Source organism: Equus przewalskii, chromosome 12 (genome assembly GCF_037783145.1).
Source record: "Equus przewalskii isolate Varuska chromosome 12, EquPr2, whole genome shotgun sequence".
NCBI classification, from domain to species: Eukaryota; Metazoa; Chordata; class Mammalia; order Perissodactyla; family Equidae; genus Equus; species Equus przewalskii.
Window position 1 is genome coordinate 30,145,303 of NC_091842.1, and position 23,332 is coordinate 30,168,634.

Consider the following 23,332-nt stretch of genomic DNA (forward strand, 5'->3'; position numbering starts at 1 on the left):
CATTTTCCTTCCCTACTTCCGCTTTGGCATATGACATGGCACCCAATGTGTCCTTGTCCCCCGAGTACTGGCGAGCGTTTAGAGGCTGTGTGTGTGTCGCTTGGGTTGTTCCTACCTGCGTAAGAGGGCCTCTCTGACACTGTCAGGACACGTGGCTGTGCTGGCCTCTCATGTCTCGTTACAATACCGCACTGAGCGGGTATGACAGCTCCACGATCTGGGTACAGTCCTGGAGAATGGCTTCCATCTGGCTGGTCTGGGTCACAAATCAGAATTAACAGAGCACAGGTCCGCGGTAACCGCGTTCCAGCTACTTGTCCCCCCACCATTGGGCTTTCACGAACTTGTCTGCGAAGGAAATGAGCTCTCACCACCGCGTCTTACAGGGGGCAGGGCTGCTGGAAGCTTCAGCAGGGCCCACCTGCTCACTGCACGTTCAGCGCACGAGGGCAGACGGTGGCCACCGCGGAGCCCAGCGCGGGCCTGGCAGAGCCTCTCCCAGAGGCATCACGGGCACGTGTTCACGGTCTGGGGAATGGACGCCCAAGACGTGAGGAAGCCCCTGGGGCCCTTTGCAAGCCAGTTAAGGGGGCTCAACTTCTCCGGGGCTTTAAAAACTTTTTCCTACGTCAAGTTAGACAACTGGGGACTGGTTTGCCTTTCATCTTTCTTGAGAGGCCAAGCCAGCCCTGGCGTGTCCATCTTCTCTTTCGGAGAATCTCCGCTTTGCTCTCGCTACCCAAATACTTAAAGCTGGATGAGGTCTTCAGTGTCAGTGTCATGGGGGGCAGAGAAGCCTCTAGGACACACAGCTTTCCGGCGGGTCTCCTGCCAGCTATTGGGATCCGAGAACAAGCTGGATAGGGTTGCTGGAGTGTGGGACCCATGAGTTAATGGGAAACCGAGTCCTATACTCTAGCACTGATTCCTGGTGTGTCAGTAGTGCCTTCGATACATTCTCCACGAACAGAATCCAAATTCTCCGGGATCAGACCCTTTAAGATAATCTTTAGAAGGGTCCCTTCCTTCCAGTAACAGATACAGCCAGTGTCAGCCTTTGCTTAGGATTTGAAACCAGCTCCCTCAAGAAAGGCACTTGAACAGGTTTGCAAGACTGGTGCCCGAGCGGGGGGCTTACGGTGACCCAGGGCACGGGTCACCTCTTAGACCAGGGGATCACATTCATCCATTAACCTCTTCTAGCAAGCAAATGCAGACTCCTCCCAGAGGCAGAGAGAGCGCCCGCAGCCGGGAAGCACAGGTGAGCGCTGGTCGCCAGCCCCCGGCTCTAACACCTAACACCGGGCTGAGAACCTGGAGGTCGACAAGGGGAAGGAGCGAGATGTGTGGGCTGTTGCTGCCGCCCCTCTCTCCGCCCTGGACTCTCACACCCTTCTCTCTGAGCCCGGGTTTTTGGAAAACACGGTGCTAAAGAAGGAAGGGATTTCCAAAGGGCACTTCTAGAGAGAGTTAGGGCAAGTTAGATCTAAGGGAGCAGAAGCCTAGAAGCTGCCTGCTGACGCAAGGGACGCTGACCTGAGTCTTTAGTTGGGAGTGGCTGTAACTTTAAGTATTTATTCCTGATCGCTGCACCTCGGCAAGGATCACCCGCTGGACCCGGTGGGCTTTCCGAGCCGGGGTTTCTCCCACCCTCGGACCCCAAAAGGCTCCTGTTGGGAGTTCCCCTTCCCAGCGATCAGGAATCCCTGGGCCTTGCTTGTGCCTCCAGTCTCACCTGTCTTGAGTTGTCCCTTTGACTAAAGAACCGGTAACTCGGGTGGGCTCACCCGTGTGGCTTCTCTGTCTGGTCTCTGTGTGGCAAAGTGGGTCGCTGTGTCACGAAAAGTCTGCTTTCTTCTTAGACATCCTGAAATAAGTTAGGACGTGTCCTCTGATCAGGACAAACAGGGCCGGATGGCCGGAGCCCAACACCATTATTTGTTGTGACCCCTGAAAACACGGCGAACGCTTTTTCCAAACGGCGGGGGGCGGGGTTAAGTGCAGGTGCATCCGACGTTTCCTCCTCCTGCCTGGCCCGCCCTCCTCGGCAGAGGCTCCCTGCAGGTGACAGGGCAGGCCCTGGTGGTAACTCAGGGCACCCACAGGACGGAGAAGAGGAGATGGGTGCGGTTAGGGACAGAGAGAAAGGGTGTTTTAGCCAGAGCTAAAATACACCTTGCATTAACATTAACTTATTTTCCTAACAAATATTCATTGAACACCTTTACATGCCATGCAGTGACTGCAGTGGTCAGCAAAACCCAGACGAGATGCCCGCCCTGCGGGAACTCAGTGCGAGAATTCTGCTGCACAAAAGCAGGGGGCGCTGTGTTGCCTTTAAGCAGAGAGCACCCACGCGGTGTCCACGCAGTGACCTCCTTCCCTCTCAAGGCTGCCCTTGATGCTCATGTTCACCTTTTTCCACCTGAAAAGCTAAAACCCAAACCCTTCTCCTTCTACCCTTCTGAAGGGCAGGAGGAGCAGAATGAACACATGTTCTCCTCCAGACCTGCCCCACGGGGTGTGAATAAACCCCTGAGGGGTGTCAGCCCTCACTTCTCTTTTTTTTCTTCTTTTCTAAGTAAAAGACCACAGCAGATCAGAATCCTGGGGGTCATCAAGTGAGCAGGCCAGATATTTTTGACAGCAGAGGGTCCTGCTCTGAAAAAATCAACTTTGCCCCCATCCCCAGACCCTGAGAGTGGTCAGGATTTGTTGACTCCGCCCTGAATATTTGCGCCTCGTTTGTTTTGAGTTTGTGTGTGTTTTTTTGCCCCTTCTAACGATCTCTTCCAGCCTCGAGGGAGATTTCTGTACTAAAGAAACATGTGTTTTCTTACGACCCACAGGCGAGGAAACGAGACCTCTTTCGTTCCCTCCCGAAGGACTGGAGGACGCCGAGTTATTGAAAACGCGGATGGTTCAGAGGAGGAAGTGGATGCGCGCGATGCAGACTTCAACGGAACCAAAGCCAGTGAATAAGCAACTTGCTCAGAACAGAAACAAAACCCAGTGGACTCTGCTTAGCACGGTCTAAATCCATTTTCAAATTCCAAACATCACAGACACCCCTCACGATGAACATAGAAACCACCATCGATTAAAGTTTTGAATGATGACCCAAATGGGAAAAACCCGACAGGAGACACAGGCACACCCGCTCCCTCCATCATTGAATTGTGCAGAGGTTTTGAGTCTTTAGAAAAATATATCCACGGTAACTAATCACTGGCAACTTAGTTTACATGAAATGGGGAGAAAGCCACCAAAATGGGTGCCACTGCCCCTCCCCCCCCCCAAGCCATTCCCTAACCTGCGTACCCTTCCAACATCTGGAGCAGGCCCTCGCGTGAGAATTCTCTTCCCCTCCTGGTTACACACGTCAGATGCACACAGTTCACTGAGACCAAGAGCCTTCCGTAGTCACGTGGATTAGAAAGGGGGACACTGCTCCGACAGGAAGAGCAGGAATGCGACACTGTTTTAAATGCACCCCGATTGTACTTAAGGACACCCTCACTAATAAAAAGACATAAATCACTAGACCGTGGTCGGCTCTTCTGTTTTTTGCCACAGGGTGCAAGAACGGGAAGCTTTCTTTTCCATTCCTCCCAACGACCCTATGAAGGCAGGGTTATTATTTCATCAATGGGGAATCTGAGGCCTAGAGAGGTGAAATAAATTGTCCAAGGTCCCCCGGCTGGCAAACAAGAGGCGGCGCAGAGATGCAAAGCGAGTCTGTGGTGCGGGGCTTCCCCAACGGGAAGGCGCCAGCCCCAGGCTCAGGGAGGCAGAAGGTGACCAGAAAGAACATCTTTCTCGGGCAAAACCAAAATGTCTATAATGTGAAGGATACGAGAGTTCCTTAAATTTCTAAGTTAAAACACAAGACTCTGCCCGGCACGGGTTGACAAATTTTTTCTATAAAGGTCAGAGAGTAAATATTTTAGTCTACATATGGTCTCTATTGCATACTTTTTTTTTTTTTAAACAACCCTTTAAAAACATAAAAACCATTCACAGCACGAGGGCCACAGAAAACCAGGCCAAGGGCCCTTCCCTCCTCATCTGGAGTGTTCCAGACAGAGATCCCGTGGCAAAAATTCTATTCAACACAACCAATTCCATCCATCGCCTCCGTGGCACCACATAGATCCGAGGAGAGAGGAAATATGGAAACCGAGAGGCCTCAGCTGAATGACCATATGCTAACACACCCTGAATAACACGCAAACATCCCAAACACAGCTCTCCGAAGCTGACTCGGATGGAAATTTTTAAAAAGTAGGTTTTTTTTCATATTTAGTTACTTCGTTAAAAAACAAGAGTTTCTCACCACCCTACGAGCAAAGCCAGAAGGACAAGCATACGAAGCAGCATTCGCTGACCACCATCACAGACTAGTTGAATGTGAGTTTCCCTTGATTTTATTGTGCTTTTAAAAAAATAAAAGTACATCTTTTAGCGAGACAGGTTAGAATGTTTCTAGGGTAACTAGTGGGCACTGAAGTTTAGTTCGCTGTTGAATTTCAGCAGCACTTGGAAAGGTCTATTTTCAACACAAGGATATTTTTGCTGTTCTTTTGGAAAAATAACTTAGTAACAAAAGGAAGGGTGTTAAGCCGCATGCGTGCTCCTGAATTCATGTGTTCCTTTTACTTGCATCCGGAAGCATGACAACAATTCACCACGAGCAGGGGTAAGCGAGTCCACCGTCTACTTGGATGTCCTGTTTTCTTTTCTTCTGTGACGAGGAAGCTTCCAAGAACACTCCTGCTGGTTTCATCTCATTTGAAGGTCACCCTGATCGTTTCATTATGGCTCTGAATGAAGTCCCGTTCTTAGGGGCTGCATTACCAAGGCCACTCCACCCCAAGGACCCTCTGGGTCCTGACACAGAGGTCACCTCCGGGCCAGGCAGAAAGGCTCAGGAAAACGAGCGGTCAGGACTGATATAAAGAGGACACAGATTTTCCACTGACCTGGTCCACACGCAATTTATACTAAAACTCAAGCACACCTCGAAACGCTCGAGGAGGGGCAGATTAAAAAGTCTTGGAGGTCCACACACCACAGTTTCAAAATGCCCCTGCCTGTTCCACCCCTCGCTCCTGGACGTGGTGTCAGGGCACCCATCCTTGCTGGGCCGTAGAGCATTCGGAGATTTTGCTCTGGAAGACAGCCCCAGCCGAGTGGGGGCTGCACTGAGCCTGAGATGGGCTCAGATCCAACTTTTAAGGCATCTCCAGACATTTTAAAAAAACACCTCTCAAGACCAATCAGGACTCGGGTGAGCTCAAAAGGACAGGGCAGCCCCGGCACCCACATCTCAGAGCCCTTCCAGAGGGTCTAGTCTGCCCCCGTCCGTTTGCAACACACCACAAAAAGAGGCTGGAGATTCAGAGACATTTCCCGGGGGGACAGCCACCAGGGGCCACAGGTGATGGCCTCAGTCACTGGCTAGTGTGACTGCTTGCTTTCTATTCCTCAAACTAACCTAAAAAACCCAAAAACCTAGTTTAAAGAAAGGTAGGGAAGAAATGGTAACAACTCCCACACAGACAACCAGGGACTCCGGCTTCCGTGAAATGTCCTAAAGCAACATCTTGACTACACCCTGGGCTGGCGGCAGCGATGGTGAGGAAATATTTGAAGGCGGCTTCCCAAATTCCAGGCGTTTTCCCAACCTTCAGACAGAGCAAACCAAGTTAAGCAGACATTACAGACTGGCTAGCATCGGGGCCCAGAGAGTAACAGGAGTGACTCTTAAGAGTCAGGAGCAGTTTCCCACTGGGTCTCAATTTTCTCTCCTGTGAAACGAAGAAAAGGACACTGGCTGTCTAGCTCTCACATCCCCAAGGCCACACAAAAAAGCCCAGCCACAGAAGGCCCCCTAAAAACATCCACTTCTAAAGGTCTGGAAGTGACGTGCATGCCGTGGAAAACGACTCTTCATCTCCCGTCATCTGTCTGCCACGGACCCACCAAGCGTGTGGTGGCCTGGGGTCCCGGGAGATGGCGACACATCTTAGAAAATCCCCAAATCGGGAAGTTGCCCTGCTTTTCTTCAGGAAAGAAAATAAATGACGCTGTTCGAGGCCAGAGTTGTGTTTTCCAACCGGGTGACTGGCTTCAGGAATCTAGTCTGGCTGGAATTTAGTGGCAGTTTCCCAAAGGTTCTAAAAGATTAAAATTTTTAAAAAATCCTCTTCTGGGGGAAGCAGAGCCATGTTTGAAGCTCGAGGTCCAAATAAGGGACTTATACAGGACGTGCTCATAGCACGACCAGGAGTCGGGGCCGCAGAACCAAGTAACAACGAGCCTCTCCCTGGCCGTTTGCCCAAACCAGATGACACAGCTAACTGTCTCGTGGGACAGGACATAAGGATCACTGGCAGAATCCTGCATCTTTTAAAAAATGGCTATTGGTCTGGGGTTAGAGGCCCCCACCTGGAGTAGAGAGAAGGTACTGACCCTTTATCACCCAGAGGCACACTGCTGCTGCTGGGCCGTCTGTCACCGCCGTCTCTGTTCTTGCTCCCCCGCCCTACGGCGGGGCCACTTGTCCGGTTGGGGGACTGCTCGTAGACGAAGTTCCGGCAGGATGCAAGCTTGGACTCCAGCGCCTGGAGAGAGACAGGCTTTCATCTCTCAAGTTCAAGACCAGAACTCTTCTCTCTCCCCGGAGCATGGACGCAGACCACAAACTCAAACGGTGGTCCTCAACTCGTGTTATGTGTTGGAATTCCAAAGTGGGGCCCCAAAGGAATCCATGTACATCCATGTCTTAGAACCGCTGGCGTAAGATATTTAGAAGCTTCCTGGAAAAATCACTAACCTTGCCTGTTAGCCACCTCTGCCCACAGGAAACGTGAAATCAGCTTTTGGAATCATTCACTCTTATTTACCCTGTGAAACACGCAGAGTGGCAGGGGATCTGAACAAGGACTTTGCCTTGCTGTAAACAGACCCCGTGAAAATCCCAAGGGCACTGAGACCACCCAGGCTTCCCCATACTCTAACTGTGCAAAGAATTAAAACAGAGACCTGTTTAATATAACAGAAAATCGGACAACTAAAGCCAAAAGTGAAAACACAAGAAATGAGTTGCAAGTTTCTAGTAAGTTGCAGCTCCAAATACATACATTCTGGCTGATGACAGAATGGCAGGATTTAAGTTACGTAGCCTTCCAGGCATCACTTTTAAAAATAAAACAAACGCGGACAAAGGATACCTAGGGTATTTCCTAAGCACAAAAGAATCCTTGCCTATAATTAACATAAAACCTGTAAAGTCAAGTTCTCTGCCCTAGCCTTTTAAGATTTTCTTTTTAACTCTCTGAGAAATAAAAAAAAGAGAGAAGGCAATTTGTAAATGCTTCTCAGTTTTTTTCAAATTGAGAAAAAAATCAGGCATCATCTGAATTTCCCAAATTCCAAGGAGAAATGGTACGCAGAAAGAAATCCCAAGGGTTCCAAAGGATGGCTTAGATTCAGAGCCTGGGGTGTCTGTCAATAACAACGCCCTCAGAGGCTCAATGGTTCTGAGGGACGTGACAGAACCAGAGCTCCACCTAAAACACGTCAAGCCTCTGTTAAAGGGGACGGAACTGGTCAGGTCACCCTCTCGAACACCCCGAAGACAGGCCAGAAGCCTGCCTGACCGCCGTCTCACCCCCACTTTCCGCAGCAGGTCTCCCACGATGTTGAGGGCCGATATCCGGGCTGCAGGCGTGAGGGGGGTCCCCCCGGTGGAGTCGTCCAGACCTGGGCGACAGAGGACAGCACACATCACACCAGCCGGCGCCATGAGTCTGAGCTCTGACATCTCTAGATGCGAAACCCAGGGAGCGGGCGACGGAAGCAAGCTCTCCCCTTCGAGTCCAGATGCTGCCCTGGTTCATTCAGTAGTAAACTGTCTAACATAGTCAGAGTCTGTTTAATGACCAACCTTTTGCAGCCTTACAGTGACTATATTAAATATTTATGTTGACATGCTACTCTCTGGAAACAAAGCCAAAACAAGCCCTCTTGAAATTCTAGGAACTCCATACAGTTAGTCAGTATGCGCAGCATCTGGGCAAGCCACATGAATAAGGGTTCCACTGTACAGAGCCCCTCTCTTCACAGCCAGGCTCAGGGACCAGGAGCCCCAGCATCACTTGGGAGCCTGTTACAAGCGCAGGCTCCCAGGGCCCACCCAGACCTGCTAAATCTGAGGTGCGCCAAACAAGAGGCCCAGCTGAGTCGTGCGCACATGAACGTGTAGAAAACGCTGCTCGTCTAGACTGGGGTTCTGGAACTCTCACCAGTCTCTTCATCCCAGGGGACAAGCTAAGGGAGAAGGCAGTACATGGTCATGTAAAGCCTGGAGCCGGCCTGCCAGGGCTGGAAGCAACGCTGCCATCCACCAGCTGTGTGACTTCAGGCAAGGTCCTTAACTCAGAGCCTCAGTCTCCTCATCTGTCGAATGGGGAGAGCACTTACATTACCTGCACCGTGGGGCTGTGGTGAGAATTCAGTGAGGTCATATACAGACGCAGAGCTCTTTAAGCAGAGTGACCGGCACATGCTGAGCACGCAATAATTGTCTATTATTATTATTTGCTATTAAGTGGCCCGATCAGAGACGCACCGTTCATCAGCCAGCAGAAGGGCTGGGGTGAAAACTCAAATTTGTCGCTTTTTACGGCACGGCACAGGTCAAATTGCCTCCACTTCTAGATACATGTATTGCTGGACCCACAAACGGCTTTTTCAATTTCTTATTTGGTTACTGAAATTTTAAATTTGGGAGATTTCATATTCAACAGGAGGACTGCTGGCTTCTGGGGAAGGATGGAAACGTCTGCTGATGCTGGGCCGACATTTCTTGTGGTAGGAGCAGAGTGGCAGCAGCCCCCTCCAGGTGAGGCTTCTATTTCCCATTTCACCACAGACTCCACTGCTCCCTACTGCCTCACACCCAAGGGGCTCCTCTCACGGACCCCAGTGGTCTGCCCCTGGGAACACGCCAGTTTGCTCCCTGCTCTACAGCCTGGTCCAGTTTCTCTCCCACCCAGGAAAGCTTTGTGAAACAAAGATCCTCCTCATTCCCGTTCCGCTTACCGCGTCGGAACATCCCAGGTGTGTTGAAGCTAGAGCTGGGTCCTCGATGAGCTATGGGAGTTGACGGCACGGAGCCAGTGGCCTGCACCGCCGTGTCTGTCCTTTCAGCTTCCACCGAGCTGGGCTTGGGGGTCCTGGGTTTCTCCTGCTTTTGCTGCACAGCCAATTCCTGCCGCAAATCTGGGCCAGGAAAAGGATTCGGATTAAGTCCTTGCTTTGGGTGACGGGGTCGGGGGAAGGGCAGCAGCAGACGCACATTAGGGAAAAGAAAAGAAGTACCCGGGGGAAAATTCCAGGTGGAAACCCTGAACGAAGTAAAACCCTCAAGACAGACCTTGCCTGGCAAGCCTGTAAAACTACGTGATTTTTCCTTTGAGTAAAAACAAAAAAGGTTTAAAAATTTTTAAACACTATGGCAGTAATATACTAAGGCTTTTATTGTTTCGAAAATATTCCACGGTGGCCGGGTATATAGAATACTAAGTGAAAATATGCTTTCCCAACCCATCCTCCTCACTCCTAATCACTGTAACACGGGGAGATCTTTTCAACCCTTCTCTGCATGTTCATATGTAGTTTATGTGCATATCTATCAAGCATATAATAGGAATAATTTTTATTAAGCATAAATAAAAACAACATCTACTGTCTATGACTTATCTTCCTCTCTTCAAGGGTATGTCTTAATCTTTCTAGAACTACGTTATATCTATACCGTGTTTAACAGTTGCTTAACATTCCACAAAATAAATCTATGTAATTTATTTAACTACTTCATTTCTGATGGACATTTAAGAACAACTACCTTCAACCTTAAGGGTTCTTTCTTTTTAATCCCCCTTCCAGTGCCTAGACGTTAGAAACTAGATTAATGTTATAGACAATTAATTGGGACTTTAAAGAAAATCTCGAGGGCCAGCCTGGTGGCGCAGCAGTTAAGTTCGCGTGCTCCGCTTCGGCAGCCCGGGGATCGCCAGTTCAGATCCCAGGTGCGGACCTGTTCCCCATGGCAAGCCATGCTGTGGCAGGCGTCCCACATAAAAAGTAGAGGAAGATAGGCACGGATATTCGCTCAGGGCCAGTCTTCCTCAGCAAAAAGAGGAGGACTGGCGGCAGATGTTAGCTCAGGGCTAATCTTCCTCACCAAAAAAAAAAAATCTCTATGCACCCGATTTGGATGATTCATTAACGTCTTGTCTTGTCATGGGTGGAAAGCTCCACCTCTGGAACTAACTTCCAAAGAGCAAATGCTCCTGCGGTTTCAGATTTCTAAGCCACAGTTATCAGTTGCCACAGAGTCACAAAAATAACGGGCTAGCGAGCAATTCCATCCATCGGAATCTCCTCCCCACAAAACTCCTGTGCTCCTACTGAGCATAAAGCCGGTGGTGGGTTTAAACGCCCACAAGGGCTCTTTAGAGAATCTGATAATTCTTAGCACGGGGTGGGGACCAAGGCGAGAGCCTGCCCGGGTGGGCCCACGCCCTCTGACCCGATGGCCTGTGTGCCCAGCAGGGCGTGGATTCCCAGCAAAGGTAACACTGGGCAATGCGGAGGGACAAGACACTCTCAGTGGGGAGAGGGGACAACGCCGGTGAGGGCACACGGAACACAACCAAGGCCTCCTGACCTCTGGCTTCGTCCTTCAGTCGCTGAACAGATTCCAGGAGATTCTCCTTCTCATCGAGTTCGCTCTCCAGGAAGGCGTTTCTTTCAATGGCTTGATTCAAGCGTTGCTCGAAGTCTTCCAGAGACATGATCGTGGCCCTGGGGAAGAGAGAAGCAAAGCCGTCCGGGAGGGCAAACAGCAGCATCCATCTGGCGCCCACAGGGTCAGATCACGGGGTGCGAGTCCAGCACCGGCCCTTCTCGGATCCCCCGGACCTGAGCGACCCCTGCGTCTTCCGGGACCCCGCTCTTTACCTGCAGAAGGGGAATCGTCTTAGACAACAAGGGGCCCGAGGCTGACCCGAGGGTTAAATGAGATCACGTCCACACGGCACTCAGCAGTGCCAAGGTCTTATTGGGACCACGTGCCGGACCCAGTGGACGGCCAAGAGCGGCACCCTCCATGTGCCCGTGGAGACTCGTAATGCAAACAGTATTCGGAATATCCTACTAAAATGCATACAGGAGGCAATCACATGCATTTAAACAGATAGGAGAGACCGTCTTTAATCTCTCACTTACCTTAAAAAGTTTTAAAAAGTTCAAAATGCCCAGCCCCAGCCCAGCGGCCCTGCTAACAACCACTTCTTGCGAACACTGTAGACATTTCCCTGGAACGCTGCGCTAAAGGCACTGAGGAGGGCTGCAATAAAGAAATCGGTTTAACCCCGAGGCACAGGAGGCAGCCTGCCAGTTTCCTCGTACATAAAGCGGGGGTAGTACTGGTCCCTCCACGTGGGAATGGGGGACAAATAGAGGAACACACGAAGCACGCAGGAGACGTTCCCGCAAAATAAAATGCCAGCCATTTTTATTATCGACCCCATGTTTGTCTCCAGAAAACCCTGAACATCCTGCCGATTGTGTCTCACGGTGGTTAGGAGCGTGTGTAGAGTGGAAGCCAAGAGTCCACACCTGGCTCTTCCGCAGAAGATGGGCTAAGTGTCCTCGGGCAACTTAACCTCTCTGGGCTCCGGTCCTTCGAGAGCAAAGCGAAGATCTTTCATTCACTTATTCAACACATCCTACTATGTTCAGAGTGAGTCATGTTAGTACTTACCCTCAAAGGGTCTTTAGAGGGAAATACGATCAAGTGACCCAAAGTGCCTGATTAAAAGCAACAAAGGGATAACACCGAAGAGTACAATTCTGGAATCAGTCAAAATGACCCTAAGGCTGACATGTCAAACAACGAAAAAGATACAATACCTAGGAATTCACGCATCCACAAATATGTGAGACTAGCAGGGCACAGAAGGCTTGTTGAAATGCAGACATATGGGGGTTTATGAACAGGAAGACCCAATATCATAAAGAAATCTATTCTTCATAAGTTAACTGATAAAACACCACCCTAATAAAAACATGAATAGGGGGCCAGCCCAGTGGTGCAGCGGTTAAGTTTGCATGTTCCGCTTCAGTGGCCTGGGGTTCACCAGTTCGGATCCTGGGTGCCGACATGGCACCGCTTGGCAAGCCATGCTGTGGTGGGCGTCCCACATATAAAGTAGAGGAAGATGGGCACAGATGTTAGCTCAGGGCCAGTCTTCCTCAGCAAAAAGAGGAGGATTGGCAGTAGGTAGCTCAGGGCTAATCTTCCTCAAAAAAAAAAAAAGTGAGTCTTACAGATGTACAGGAGGGACCATAACGAGCAAACAGCTGATGGTGCTGAGAAATTATTGTTCTTGCAGTAGACTGTCAAATTTTCCAAATATAACAATTACAATTTTACTAGAAAATTGCAATAGTTTAAAGTGTTTTATAAAACTTCAGTATTCCAGAACTTCATTCATCCTATAGTGGTGATTTGGGCCTCTACCCCACCTGATTTTAGCATTCAGTTATTCAGCATTTGGCCAAAATGTGAATCTGATGTGTCTTTAGTTAAAAAAAAAAAAAAAAAAAAGAAACAAAGAAAAAGAAAACATAAAAATGCTAGAAGAAAACATAGGCTAATTGCTTTATAAACCTTGCAGTGTAGCAGGCCCTTCTAACTACGACTGACTGATAAATGTGACTACGTAGGAATCAAATAACTTTTGACAGGAACACATACAACAGACAAAGCTGGAAGACAAATGGCAGGTTCCAAATATTTTCAATTCATATCACAAATATATAAAAGTTTCCCAGAAATTGATTTAGAGAACCCCCTGATTTAAAATTAGGCAAAGATAGAGAGTTCATAGAAAAGGAAATAATACAGTTCTTAACTATATGAAAAGGAACTCAAGGTCACTCATAATTCAGAAATGTACCTATTTCTCACCTATTAGACTGGCAGGAACCCAAAGTTTGAAAACTGCTGTCTTAGTGAAGCTATTTGGAAAAAGGGACTTATAAGCATAGCGGTTGGGAATGTAAATTAGTACAATTCTATAGAGAACAATTGGGCAATAACTATCAAAATCACATACGCATATGTCCTTAGACTCAACAATTTCAATTCTGGGAACTTACACCTGTGGAAGCGACGCTCATCTTTACAAAAGAATGGAAAGGCAGCCGATATCCATCCACTGGGGACTAGATAAATTATTATGTGTTATACAAAACCAACCATACAATAGAATACTATGCATTTGAAAAAAAAAAAAAAAAAGAACAAAGAATGCTCTGTGTCTTAATACAGAAAGATCTCCAAGATCCATTGTTATGTGAAAAAGCAAGAGGTATAACAGTGTGTATAGAATGCTCTTTGGTCGGGGGAAAGAAACAGAAGGGGGGATAATATGAATTTCTATTTTTATTTGCTTGAATTTGCATAAGAAACCTCTACTCCCTTTGTATGTTCCTTTTGAACCACGTGAATGTTCTCTCTCTTTGCGGTAGATGGCGTTACTGGCCTCCAGTCTTCACCCTCTCTGCATCCGCACCCTTGCTGTGGCCTCACTGTGGATGGAAAGTTCTTTACCCATCCCTTGACGTGGCCTGGCCATGTGACTTGCTTTGATCACTAATACATGGGTAGAAATGATGGTATGCCAGTGGCTTGCCAGAAATCAGAACCTACTCTAAAGCCACAGTAATCAAGTCCTTGTGGTACTGGTATAGTCATTCACAAATTGTACACTGGACCAAAATAGAGAATCCAGAATTAAACCCCCGGATATATGTGAGGTTAACATATGGCAGAGTTGAGTCGAATTCAGTGGGAAAAAAAACGGAATTTAATAAATAGTGCTGGTACAAACTGGCTATCCATCCACCTAATGAAAGTAAATCGGACCCATATCTTGTACTTGATACCAAGATAAATTCCAAGTAGATTAAAGGCATAAGTGTAAAACAACGAAACAATAAAAAAATCTTGCCAAAAAAAAAAATTTAAGAGAATACATGCAATCAAAGGACCAAGGGGATTTCCCTAGTGAAGTCTGGAAACCGAGAAACCATAAAAGGAGACAAGATTGATGACCTAAAAATGAAAAACGTTTGTATGGAAAATGATACCCCAGACAGAGTCAAAAGACAAAACTCTGTTCCATAAAATATACTTTCAACGCAGGACAAAAGATTAGTAGCAAATATACACTAAGAGCCCTTATAAATTCACAAGAAATGAGGTTCCACTTCTGTTAAGGTAGCTTGTATCAGAGCAAACCTCCTATATTATGATTACAAACTCTGGGTAAAAAAAAAAAAAGTGAAAAACACTGATCTGAAGGCACCAGCAAAAACTGGAAGGGAGCCAACACTTGGAAGAGGGTAACGGGTGGAATGGGTGAATTTGCATCTTTACAAGCTTTTTGCCTACAGCTCTAGTGATAGAAATCCACCACCATGGGGGTGGGGGGGCCTCAAATTCTGCATATAAACTCTTGCCACCTCTCTGGCTGACCCCTGAACCATGCAGGTGCAGGGCAGACTTGAAACAGCCCAGTTAAGGCTAAAAGAAGCAAACAGATTTCAGCTATAGCCCATCAAGGGGAGACAGCTTGGAGTGGGAGTTCAGCCTAGTTATCAAACGAACGAACGAAAACTCAGCAACCTAACAGAATCCATAGTTTCTGCAACACATCATTCACAATGTCCAGAATAGAATCCAAATTTACTAGACATGTGAGGAGGAAGGGAAAGGTGAGCCAAACTCAAGAGAAAAGCCCATCACTGGAAATCAACCCTGGGATAAGCCAGATGTTGGAATTAGCAGAAAAGGATTGGAAAGTAGCTATTGTAACTATGCTTAGGGATGTAAAGAAAGCAAGCTCAGTAGAGGAATAGAAATTATTATTATCTTGCTGAAGATGATTTGCCCTGAGCTGACATCTATGCCAGTCTTCCTCTATTTTATATGTGGGATGCCACCAGAGCGTGACTGATGAGCAGTACAGGTCCACATCCGGGATCTGAACTCGTGAACCTGGGCTGTGGAAGTGGAGCGTGCCAAACTTAACCACAAGACCATGGGGCCGGCCCCCAGAAATGAATTAAAAAAAAAAAAAAAAAATTCTAGAACTGAAAATACAATATCTAAAATAAAACATTATTGAAATTGGCTTAACAGCAGATTGGAGACAAGAGAAGAAGGAGTCAGTGAACTTGAAACTAGATCAACAGAAATTATCCAATTTGAGGAACCAAGAGAAAAAAATATTGGGGGGGGGGGGAAACAACAGAGCCTCAGGGACCTGTCTGACAATCACAGGACTAAGGTGTGCAGCTGGTGTCCCAGAAGGACAGGTGAGAAAGAATGGGGCAGCAAAAATCTTTGAAGAAAAAATGACCAAAGTTAAATTTGGCAAAAGACAAATTTACAGACTAAAGAAGCTCAGCAAACCCCTTTCTGGATAAATACACACAAAATCAAGGCCCGTCATAATCAAACTGCTTAAAATCAAAAATTTTAAAGAGAAAAATCTGAGAACAGCCAGGGAAAAACGACACATCACATACAGGGGAGTGACTATTCCAATGACCACTAACTTCTGACCCAAAGTGAGGAGACCAGAACACCGTGGAACAAAAGTGTTGAAAGAAAAAAACACACCTGTCAACCCAGAATTCTATATCCAGTGGAAATATCTAGAATGAAGGCAAAAGACAGACATTTTCAGATAAACTCAAACTAGAAGAATTCATCGTCAGCAGACATGCACAACAAGAAATCCTAAGGGAAGTTCTTGGAGCTGAAGGGAAATGATAGCAGAGGGAAACCCAGCTCTTCAGGAAGGAAGGAACCAGAAACAGTAAATATGGGTAAATATCAAAGGCTGTCTTTTCACCCTTTTAATTTCTTTAAAACACACTGGGCTTTTTAAAGCAAAAATTATAACAAAGCATTGTTGGAATCCATAGCCCCTGTGGATGTTAACAGTATTCCAGCTCTAGCATAAAGTCTGAGGGTGGTAAAGGAAACTGCAAGCTTGTTGCATTTTACGTGAAATGGAACAATATCAACTAAGTTGGCTGAAAAGCTAAGCATGTATAGCGTGATCCCTAAGATACCACTAGAAAATAATGCAAGAACTGTGGGACAATGCAAATGCCCCATATCTTCACAGGAGTGGGGTTACACAAACACACGCGTTTGTCCAAACCGACGAACTGTGCACTTAAGATGCATGCATGTCACTGTAATGTACATCTAAATTTTTTTTGAAGTGTTTTCCTTGGCGAAAAAAAAGGTGCCTGTCTCAGAGTCATTATTCAATAAATGTTAGTTATTATTGTGAGTATTCTGCTAAGCAACAGAAGATTGGCTTAAGAAATACTACGCTTTGAACATGCTTCTTTCCTTCTTACCTTAGAGCTTTGTTTAGCACACGCTTGTCCTTCTGTCTGGAATGTTCTCATCTCATACTCTTCCCCCCTGCCCCCCCCCCACCCCAACAATGCCTATGCATCCCTGGGTTTTAACCTAAATGGCATTTCCTTTGGGAAGCCCCACCCGACATTCTCATTCTCGCAATGGCCAAATTAACATATCCTTTCACAGGCCCCCACAGCCCCCTGGACTTGCAGCTCTTCCTGCTGTAATTAAGTTGCACTTCTGTGATCATCCATTTCCTATGAGACTGTGAGATCCCTAAGGGCCCTGGCTTTGTTCTGCTCACTGCTGAATTCTCTAAACTCAACACAGTGCCAGGTCCCCAGATGCCGGGGGCAAAAAGCAGAGACCAAGGGCTCCCACACCTGTTTCCTCCCCCTACCCGTACCGTTTTGCTCTTTCCAAGTCATCGTTTGCTTGCTCCAGCTCTCGGATGTATTTCTGCAGTTGATCTTTAATTGCTTTTGTCTGGGCAAGGTCATCCTCCAAGGCTGAGATCTGCCGGTGGCCTTCGGAATGCTGCGTTTCAAACTTCTCCTGAAGGATAAAATCGACACGGAGTGAACGATTTCAGATTCTGATAAGCTATGTTGACCTCCCTTGCCGGCATCTCCTTAAAATCTTGCTGGTTAATCCTGGAATGGATGCTCCCTTGTTATGGTGGATGTGGGTCATCTTGAGCCACTGAGCATCTGTTCCTCCCACTCTGCACAGCCCGCCAGCACCCTGATTTCTTTCGGGGGTTTATCTCTCCCTTATTCTAGGGTCTTAACGGGCCCAGTCTTCCCATCACACTTGCTAAGGAGGTCAAGGGTTCCTCTCACAGCCTCCCACCAGCCGGGACAAGCCTAAACTCAGTCAATGGAACCTTCTCTCCACAGACATGGACTGAAACAAGTAACAGGGGGCTGTCATTCAAAGCTGTCATGTGCCAAGTGCTTCCTGCCTCCCAGCCTCCTGAGCATCTTGTACCCTGTCCCCTCCCAAACCTGGTCTCTGCAGCCTCCCAGTGTCAAGAGGTCCCCAACAATCTTGAAAGCCATCATTTTGCTCAAGGTGTCAAAAGCCACATAAACCTCACTAAGCCTCATCCACAAGGGCAATAGGACTCCACGCCACATGACATCCCCGGATTACAAAGACAACCGCAGGAATCCCGACGACTTCAGGGGCTTATGCCTCACAATCAGAGCAGGACATCACGGACTTGGTTTGACAACTGTTCTGGCTTTGTGATCCAGGGAAGGAGGGGAGGAAAGAAGGAAGGAAGAAACAAACCTTTTTATTAATTACCAACAGCAGCTTAGTGTGACCTGGCTGGTGGTTTCCAAGGCAAGGACAGCCCAGGTGACTTCTCAATGATCTGCTGATGCCCAGCTGTAGCGGCTAACATTTATGGCACGATAACTCTGTGCCAGCCTCTGGGCTCAGGACAGGACCGCTGTTGCCTCATTTAACATCATTTCAGAGATGCGGGGATGGAGGCTTCAGTTACTTCGTTAGCCCTGAGTCAACTGGTGGCAAATGACTGAGCCAAGATCCAGCCGGGGCCCCCTGGGCTCCTGCTCTGCAAAGAGCTATGCTAAACCACCCTCGGCTTTTCCCGTCCAGGTCTTGTAGTTCTGATCACACACACACACATTTCTGCTCTGGCTCCTCTTTCAAATTACTGGCCTTCACCAAACACCCTTACCGAACTTCATGTACACATACAAAACACTCACTTCCCACAGGAAAAGCCCAACGTCTAAATAGAATGTTAAAAAAAAACAAACAGGAAAACTCCTCTTCTTGCCTCAATCGAATAAACAAAGCTGTTGCTAGAAACAGTCTGGATGCCCTGGGGAGAGTAATGTAATGGTGCCTAGGTCAGAGAGGCACGGTGGGGGCCACCGAGAAAGAAGAGCATCCACAGAACACACAGATTGTTCACAGGGTGAGGACACGGAGGGCATTCCACATCCCCCGGCCGCTCGCTCCCCTGTGACACTCTGTTTCCTGGCTGTGAGCAGAGGAGGCATCCCCATGCAGGCAAGCCGGGGCAGACCAGGCGCCGTGCACAGTGAATTCCCAGGCGTGGCCCTGATCACCTCGCCCCCACATCAAACGGGAGGATCCTAGGTCATTAACCTACATTCAAAAGCAGGTTCCACGAGGACGCGGGACTCGGCCCTCTCCACTGGCATACAGATTCAGATGGCGCCCTTTGAACTTGCAGACATGAAAAGCTGTTGCTGAAATGTTGCGCTTTCATTTGGGGCTAATTATAATAAGCTGTCAGCTGATGTAGGCATCAATAGACGCTCTGTTTGATCCCTTACAGGCCTTTTTTATTCAGCTGTGATGAATAAGCCAGTTGTCAAGAAGTCTGACTCAGTTGAATACGTTTCTCTTAGGTGACTGGCAAATATGTGCTGGTGGCGGGTCGTCTTTATTCCGGAGTCTTTCTATTTCTCCCCCTGCTCTCTGCTCTGCGTCTCCCGAATCTGTCACGTGGTGGAAACGAAGGTCCTCCGTGGGTTCCGGGGTCTAGTCTTAAAGCGGCGAATTACTCAGTAATTACTGGATATTTATTCAGCATTCAGGGAGGGCCTCTTATCCTCTCCAAACCATCATTCATACCACTGATGTTCTTTCCACACAGCTCTCCATCCCAAGTCCCCTTCAATGTGACAGCTACAACGATTCCTTAGTGCCTATGGCAGGGGTCAGGCTGTTAACAAAATGAGTGAAGTGGGCCAGGTGTAGGGATAAAGCAAGTGACACTTAACCCTCAGTGTCAGAGATTGGGGGGTTTGGACAGCAGTGAGGACTGCGGTGAACTGGAGAATTCTTGCTCCGTCTAAGCAGCCACGACTCGGCTTTTTGCTAGCGTGGCAGAGTACAAGCCTGATGTGGCCAGATCCGCCCAATTCTCAAAGGAAGTCAGAAATCTAGATTTTTACAGGAAGCCTCACAACTTTGAACATTAAGTATTTCAAAAACACTAAAAATAGAAATTTTACTATCAAAAGAATAAACTGTATACAGACGTGGAATTCTTGTTAATAAAAGCATGGGGAAGTATTTATAAGGAAGTCTATCGCTGTCTGCAATCCACTTTGAAATGCATCAAAAAATACGACAGATTGATGGATGGCAAAAGGCAAGTATGGCAAAGGTGACTGCTACAGCCAGCCCTGACAGCCTAGTGGTTAGAGTTCAGCACACTCAGCCTCCGCGGCCGGGGTTCAGTTCCTGGGCACAGAACCACACCGCTTGTCTGTCGGCAGCCATGCTGTGGTGGTGGCTAATGCAGAAGAACTAGAATGATCTACAACTAGGATAGACAACTATGCACTGGGGCTTTGGGGAAGGAAAAAAAAAAGGAGGAAGATTGGCAACAGATATTAGCTCAGGGTGAATCTTTCCCCCCAAAAATAAAAGGTTACTGTGAGAACCTGGGTGGTGGATATACAGGTGTTTACTGGAAAATTCTTTCAACCTTGCTGTGTGCTTGAACACTTTGATGAGAAAACGTTGAATAAAAACCACTAAAGGCTAACGGACAACATCTGTGGGCAGACGGATCTGTAGATGGTCAGTATGGGCCCTGTGGTCTATGACACAAAAACCTGAACTCCACTGCTCAGCTTCCAAGGTCTCTGGGGTCTTTCCTCTGCCTCTCTCTCTCCATCCCCCAATCCCCAATGCATTTGTTGGTCCCACGCTTTCCCATGTGCCAGTAAAGCCAGGATTCCCCAGGTCCACGTGACACTCGTTCTTATCCATGTCTGTGGCAGGTCCAGATTAACTCTTCACCAACCCCTGTGCACAAAGCTGCTGGCTAAACACACACCGCCCCCCCACCCCCAACCTTCCAAAACCAGCTCAGGTCCCTCCCAGCCCCTCCGTGAAGCTGTCTACGACCCATGCACAGCCTTCTCTCCCGGAAGGAGCTCACAGTCAGGACTATGTAACTGAGCATCTTTTCCCTAAGTGCTTCCTGGTGTCTGTCTTCCCCACGAAGCTTCCAGAGGGCAAAGAGCACATCTCCTTCCACTGTCCATCACATCTAGCCCTGGGGACACACCGCACGGCCCTGGGCTCTCTCCTCTAGTGGTTCAAAATTTACGTGAGGAGCTTTATTAAAATAAATAATCAAATAAAGAGACATGCAGGCATGCGGGGACCCCACCTAGGCTTACAGAGAATGGGAATCTCAGGGCGGGGGTGGGTCCAGCCCTGTCTGCTCTTTACGAAGCTGGCCAAGTGATCTGCCTGGCAGTTGACGGCGCAGTGCCTCAGTCCCGAGGGCAGAGTGTTACACTCAGGGGCCATCTGCTAAGCCCTACAGCATACCCTAAAGGCAGTCTCCACCCTTTAGGGTGGTGGTTCTCCAGACACCTGGCAATGTCTGCAGACATTCCTGGTCGTCATAACTGGAGGAGGGGGTGCTATTGGCATGGAGCAGCGGGTGGAGACCAGAGATGCTGTTAAACACCCTACAAGGCAAAACTCAGCCCCCACGAGAGAGAAGGATCTGGCCTCAGACATCAACAGTGCCCAAGTTGAGGAAGCTACTCTAGACCAAAACTGTCCAACGGAACTTTCTGTAATACGGAAACATTCTATGGCATATGGCCGTGGAGCACTTGAAATGTGGCCAGTATGACCGAGGAAGTGAATTTTATTTTGTTTTAATTAACCTAAATGTCAACAGCCACCTGTGGCTAGGGGCTCCCATACCGGACAGCATAACCTTGGACCTCATGACACAATGATCGGCAATTCCAGCAACACTCCAGACTCTATAAAACTGTCTACCTTTCATGTGCCTTGTAGGATTGTTACAGACAGCCAAGAAGGGCCGTGGGAACACACGTGTGACTCGCTTCTCACGAATTCCTCCCATCGGGGGCACAAAGAGTTCAACGCCACACCCACCCAGCAGGCCTGCAGGTGGGAGCGAGCCCAGGGCCGTGGTCCCTCGCCCTGCACGGCTCCCTCTTTCAGCCCCACACACCCGGCTGGAAGCCCGTCCACACCTGTGTGCATCTCCTCCCCACCTCCTCACCTTGATGGTTTCCAGCTCCATGCGGAGGCGGTTGTTTTCCGACAGGAGGTCCCTGTTCCTGGTCTCAATCTGTTGCAGCTGCGTCTCCAATTCAGCTTCGTACTCGCGGCTTCCCTCCTGGAATTCTCGCAGCTCCTCCTGCGTGTTCTCCGCCCTACGGCAGAATTCCCAGACGTCAGCTGACAACCGACCGAGCACGTCCGCGCTGCTGGGTGTCGTCCGTGGACCAGCTCTTTACCCAACTACCGTCTGAGGCAGCAACTGTCATTATCCTCATTTTGCAGATGGAAAGATGAGGTTTGGACACCTGAGGGACTTGTCTCAAAGGTCACACAAGAAGTCAGAGACAGAGCTTGGCGCTGAACCCAGGTGTGCCTGACTCCAAAGCCAACTGTCAACCAACTCACTCTTCATTCCTTCATTTGACATATATTTTTTTGAGCCCAACATGCAGTAAATATACTTTGGATGGTGTATCCTCTGCAGATTTCTTTGCAAGTAGAAACTGGACATAACATAAATGTTCACTTACCACCTCACCATAATCTGTCCTGGCGCAATCCCCAACACCCAATTCCAGTTTCTCAATCCTTTAAATTCAAGGGACTTTTTTTTTTTTTTATCTTTTTGAGGAAGATGAGCCCTGAACCAACATCCACCACCAATCCTCCTCTTTTTTTTGCTAAGGAAGATTGGCCCTGAGCGAACATCCATGCCCATCTTCCTCTACTTTATATGTGGGACACCTACCACAGCATGGCATGCCAACCGCTGCCATGTCCGCACCCGGGATCCGAACCTGCGAACCCTGGGCTGCCGAAGTGGAGCATGTAAACTTAATCGCTGTGCCAGCAAGCGAGCCGCCTAGGGACTTTTTAAAAAAAAATACCAAGTCTGAATTATCTTTAAGTCAAACTAAGAATAACCAGATTAGAGGGACTGGCATGAGACCTCCATGTGGAGATGATAAGAGTCCACGAGAAATAAAAAGAAACAATGCTGAATGCACACACATGCACGTACTCACACATGCACATACATGAATGCATACATGCGTGTGTCGTGTACACGCTACTCCCAGATATGGGCACTGAAACACTGATTTTGAGTTTAAAAATCTGCACCAACCCATTCTGCTGGGTATAAGGACAAGTTCTTTCCCCACACCAGACATGGCATCTGGGAGCTGATAACACCCTGTGAGAAAATAAGATGGGAGGGAAGAGAGCAGGGTCCTTAGGACAACAGGCTTTAGAGCTCAAATTCCAGCTCTGCCACTTGCTGGCTGTGCCCTTGGGCAAGTTTACTCAGAAGCTCAGTTTCCCCCTCCATAAGATGGGGTGTTACTGGTTTCCTCACAGGGCAGTTTTGAGATTTAACTGAGATCCTGGATGTTAAGCCCTTCACAGTGCTTGGCAGAGAACAGGCCCACAAGTAAAGGTAGCTGCCATCATTGCGGGAAGACAACAGCACGGTGAGCTTGGGAGAACTGACCTCTGCTTGTAGGTCATGGCCAGATCTTTCCAATAGATAGCTTCTTCCTCCTCAGAGCCGAAGGACTTCCCCAAGTCTTCCATTGTGCAAACGGGGTGGGGGGAGATCACTGTCCTCGTGGCATGGCGTCTAGGAGAGAAGGGTTGAAAATTACTACCCACATCTGGTTAAATACTTCATCTTTAATGGGGGAAAAAAAATTCCTGAACTTTAAGTCCGATTAAATGACAAAATAT

The 23,332-nt window shown here is 48.2% G+C and overlaps 2 protein-coding genes across 18 annotated transcripts in view; one reads left to right on the forward strand and one right to left on the reverse strand.

Annotated features, from left to right (window-relative positions):
- Positions 1–3,543, forward strand: part of MYH11 (myosin heavy chain 11) — a 117,840-nt gene extending 114,297 nt beyond the window's left edge. For 4 of the 8 annotated variants that reach the window (XR_011524478.1, XR_011524477.1, XM_070566668.1 and 1 more), the window contains 2 exons: positions 1,204–1,261; positions 2,850–3,543. Coding sequence is in view for 4 of the 8 variants with exons in the window: in XM_070566668.1 (XP_070422769.1) it covers positions 1,204–1,261; positions 2,850–2,909 (118 nt within the window). In the remaining 4 variants the exon portion in view is untranslated. The remainder of the gene's footprint in view (positions 1–1,203; positions 1,262–2,849) is intronic. The other 4 variants (XM_070566670.1, XM_070566667.1, XM_070566669.1 and 1 more) reach the window with 1 other exon arrangement.
- Positions 3,544–4,411: 868 nt separating this feature from the next.
- NDE1 (nudE neurodevelopment protein 1) overlaps positions 4,412–23,332 on the reverse strand; it is a 31,471-nt gene continuing 12,550 nt past the window's right edge. For 5 of the 10 annotated variants that reach the window (XM_008530897.2, XM_070566693.1, XM_070566694.1 and 2 more), the window contains 8 exons: positions 23,097–23,225; positions 21,603–21,756; positions 16,935–17,083; positions 10,739–10,875; positions 9,109–9,288; positions 7,676–7,767; positions 6,475–6,626; positions 4,412–5,687 (listed from right to left, as the gene is read on the reverse strand). In XM_008530897.2, coding sequence (XP_008529119.1) covers positions 5,594–5,687; positions 6,475–6,626; positions 7,676–7,767; positions 9,109–9,288; positions 10,739–10,875; positions 16,935–17,083; positions 21,603–21,756; positions 23,097–23,179 — 1,041 coding nt within the window. In that variant the 5' untranslated portion in view covers positions 23,180–23,225 and the 3' untranslated portion in view covers positions 4,412–5,593. Of the gene's footprint in view, positions 5,811–6,474; positions 6,627–7,675; positions 7,768–9,108; positions 9,289–10,738; positions 10,876–16,934; positions 17,084–18,680; positions 19,260–21,602; positions 21,757–23,096; positions 23,226–23,332 lie in introns of those variants that run through there. The other 5 variants (XM_070566699.1, XM_070566697.1, XM_070566698.1 and 2 more) reach the window with 3 other exon arrangements.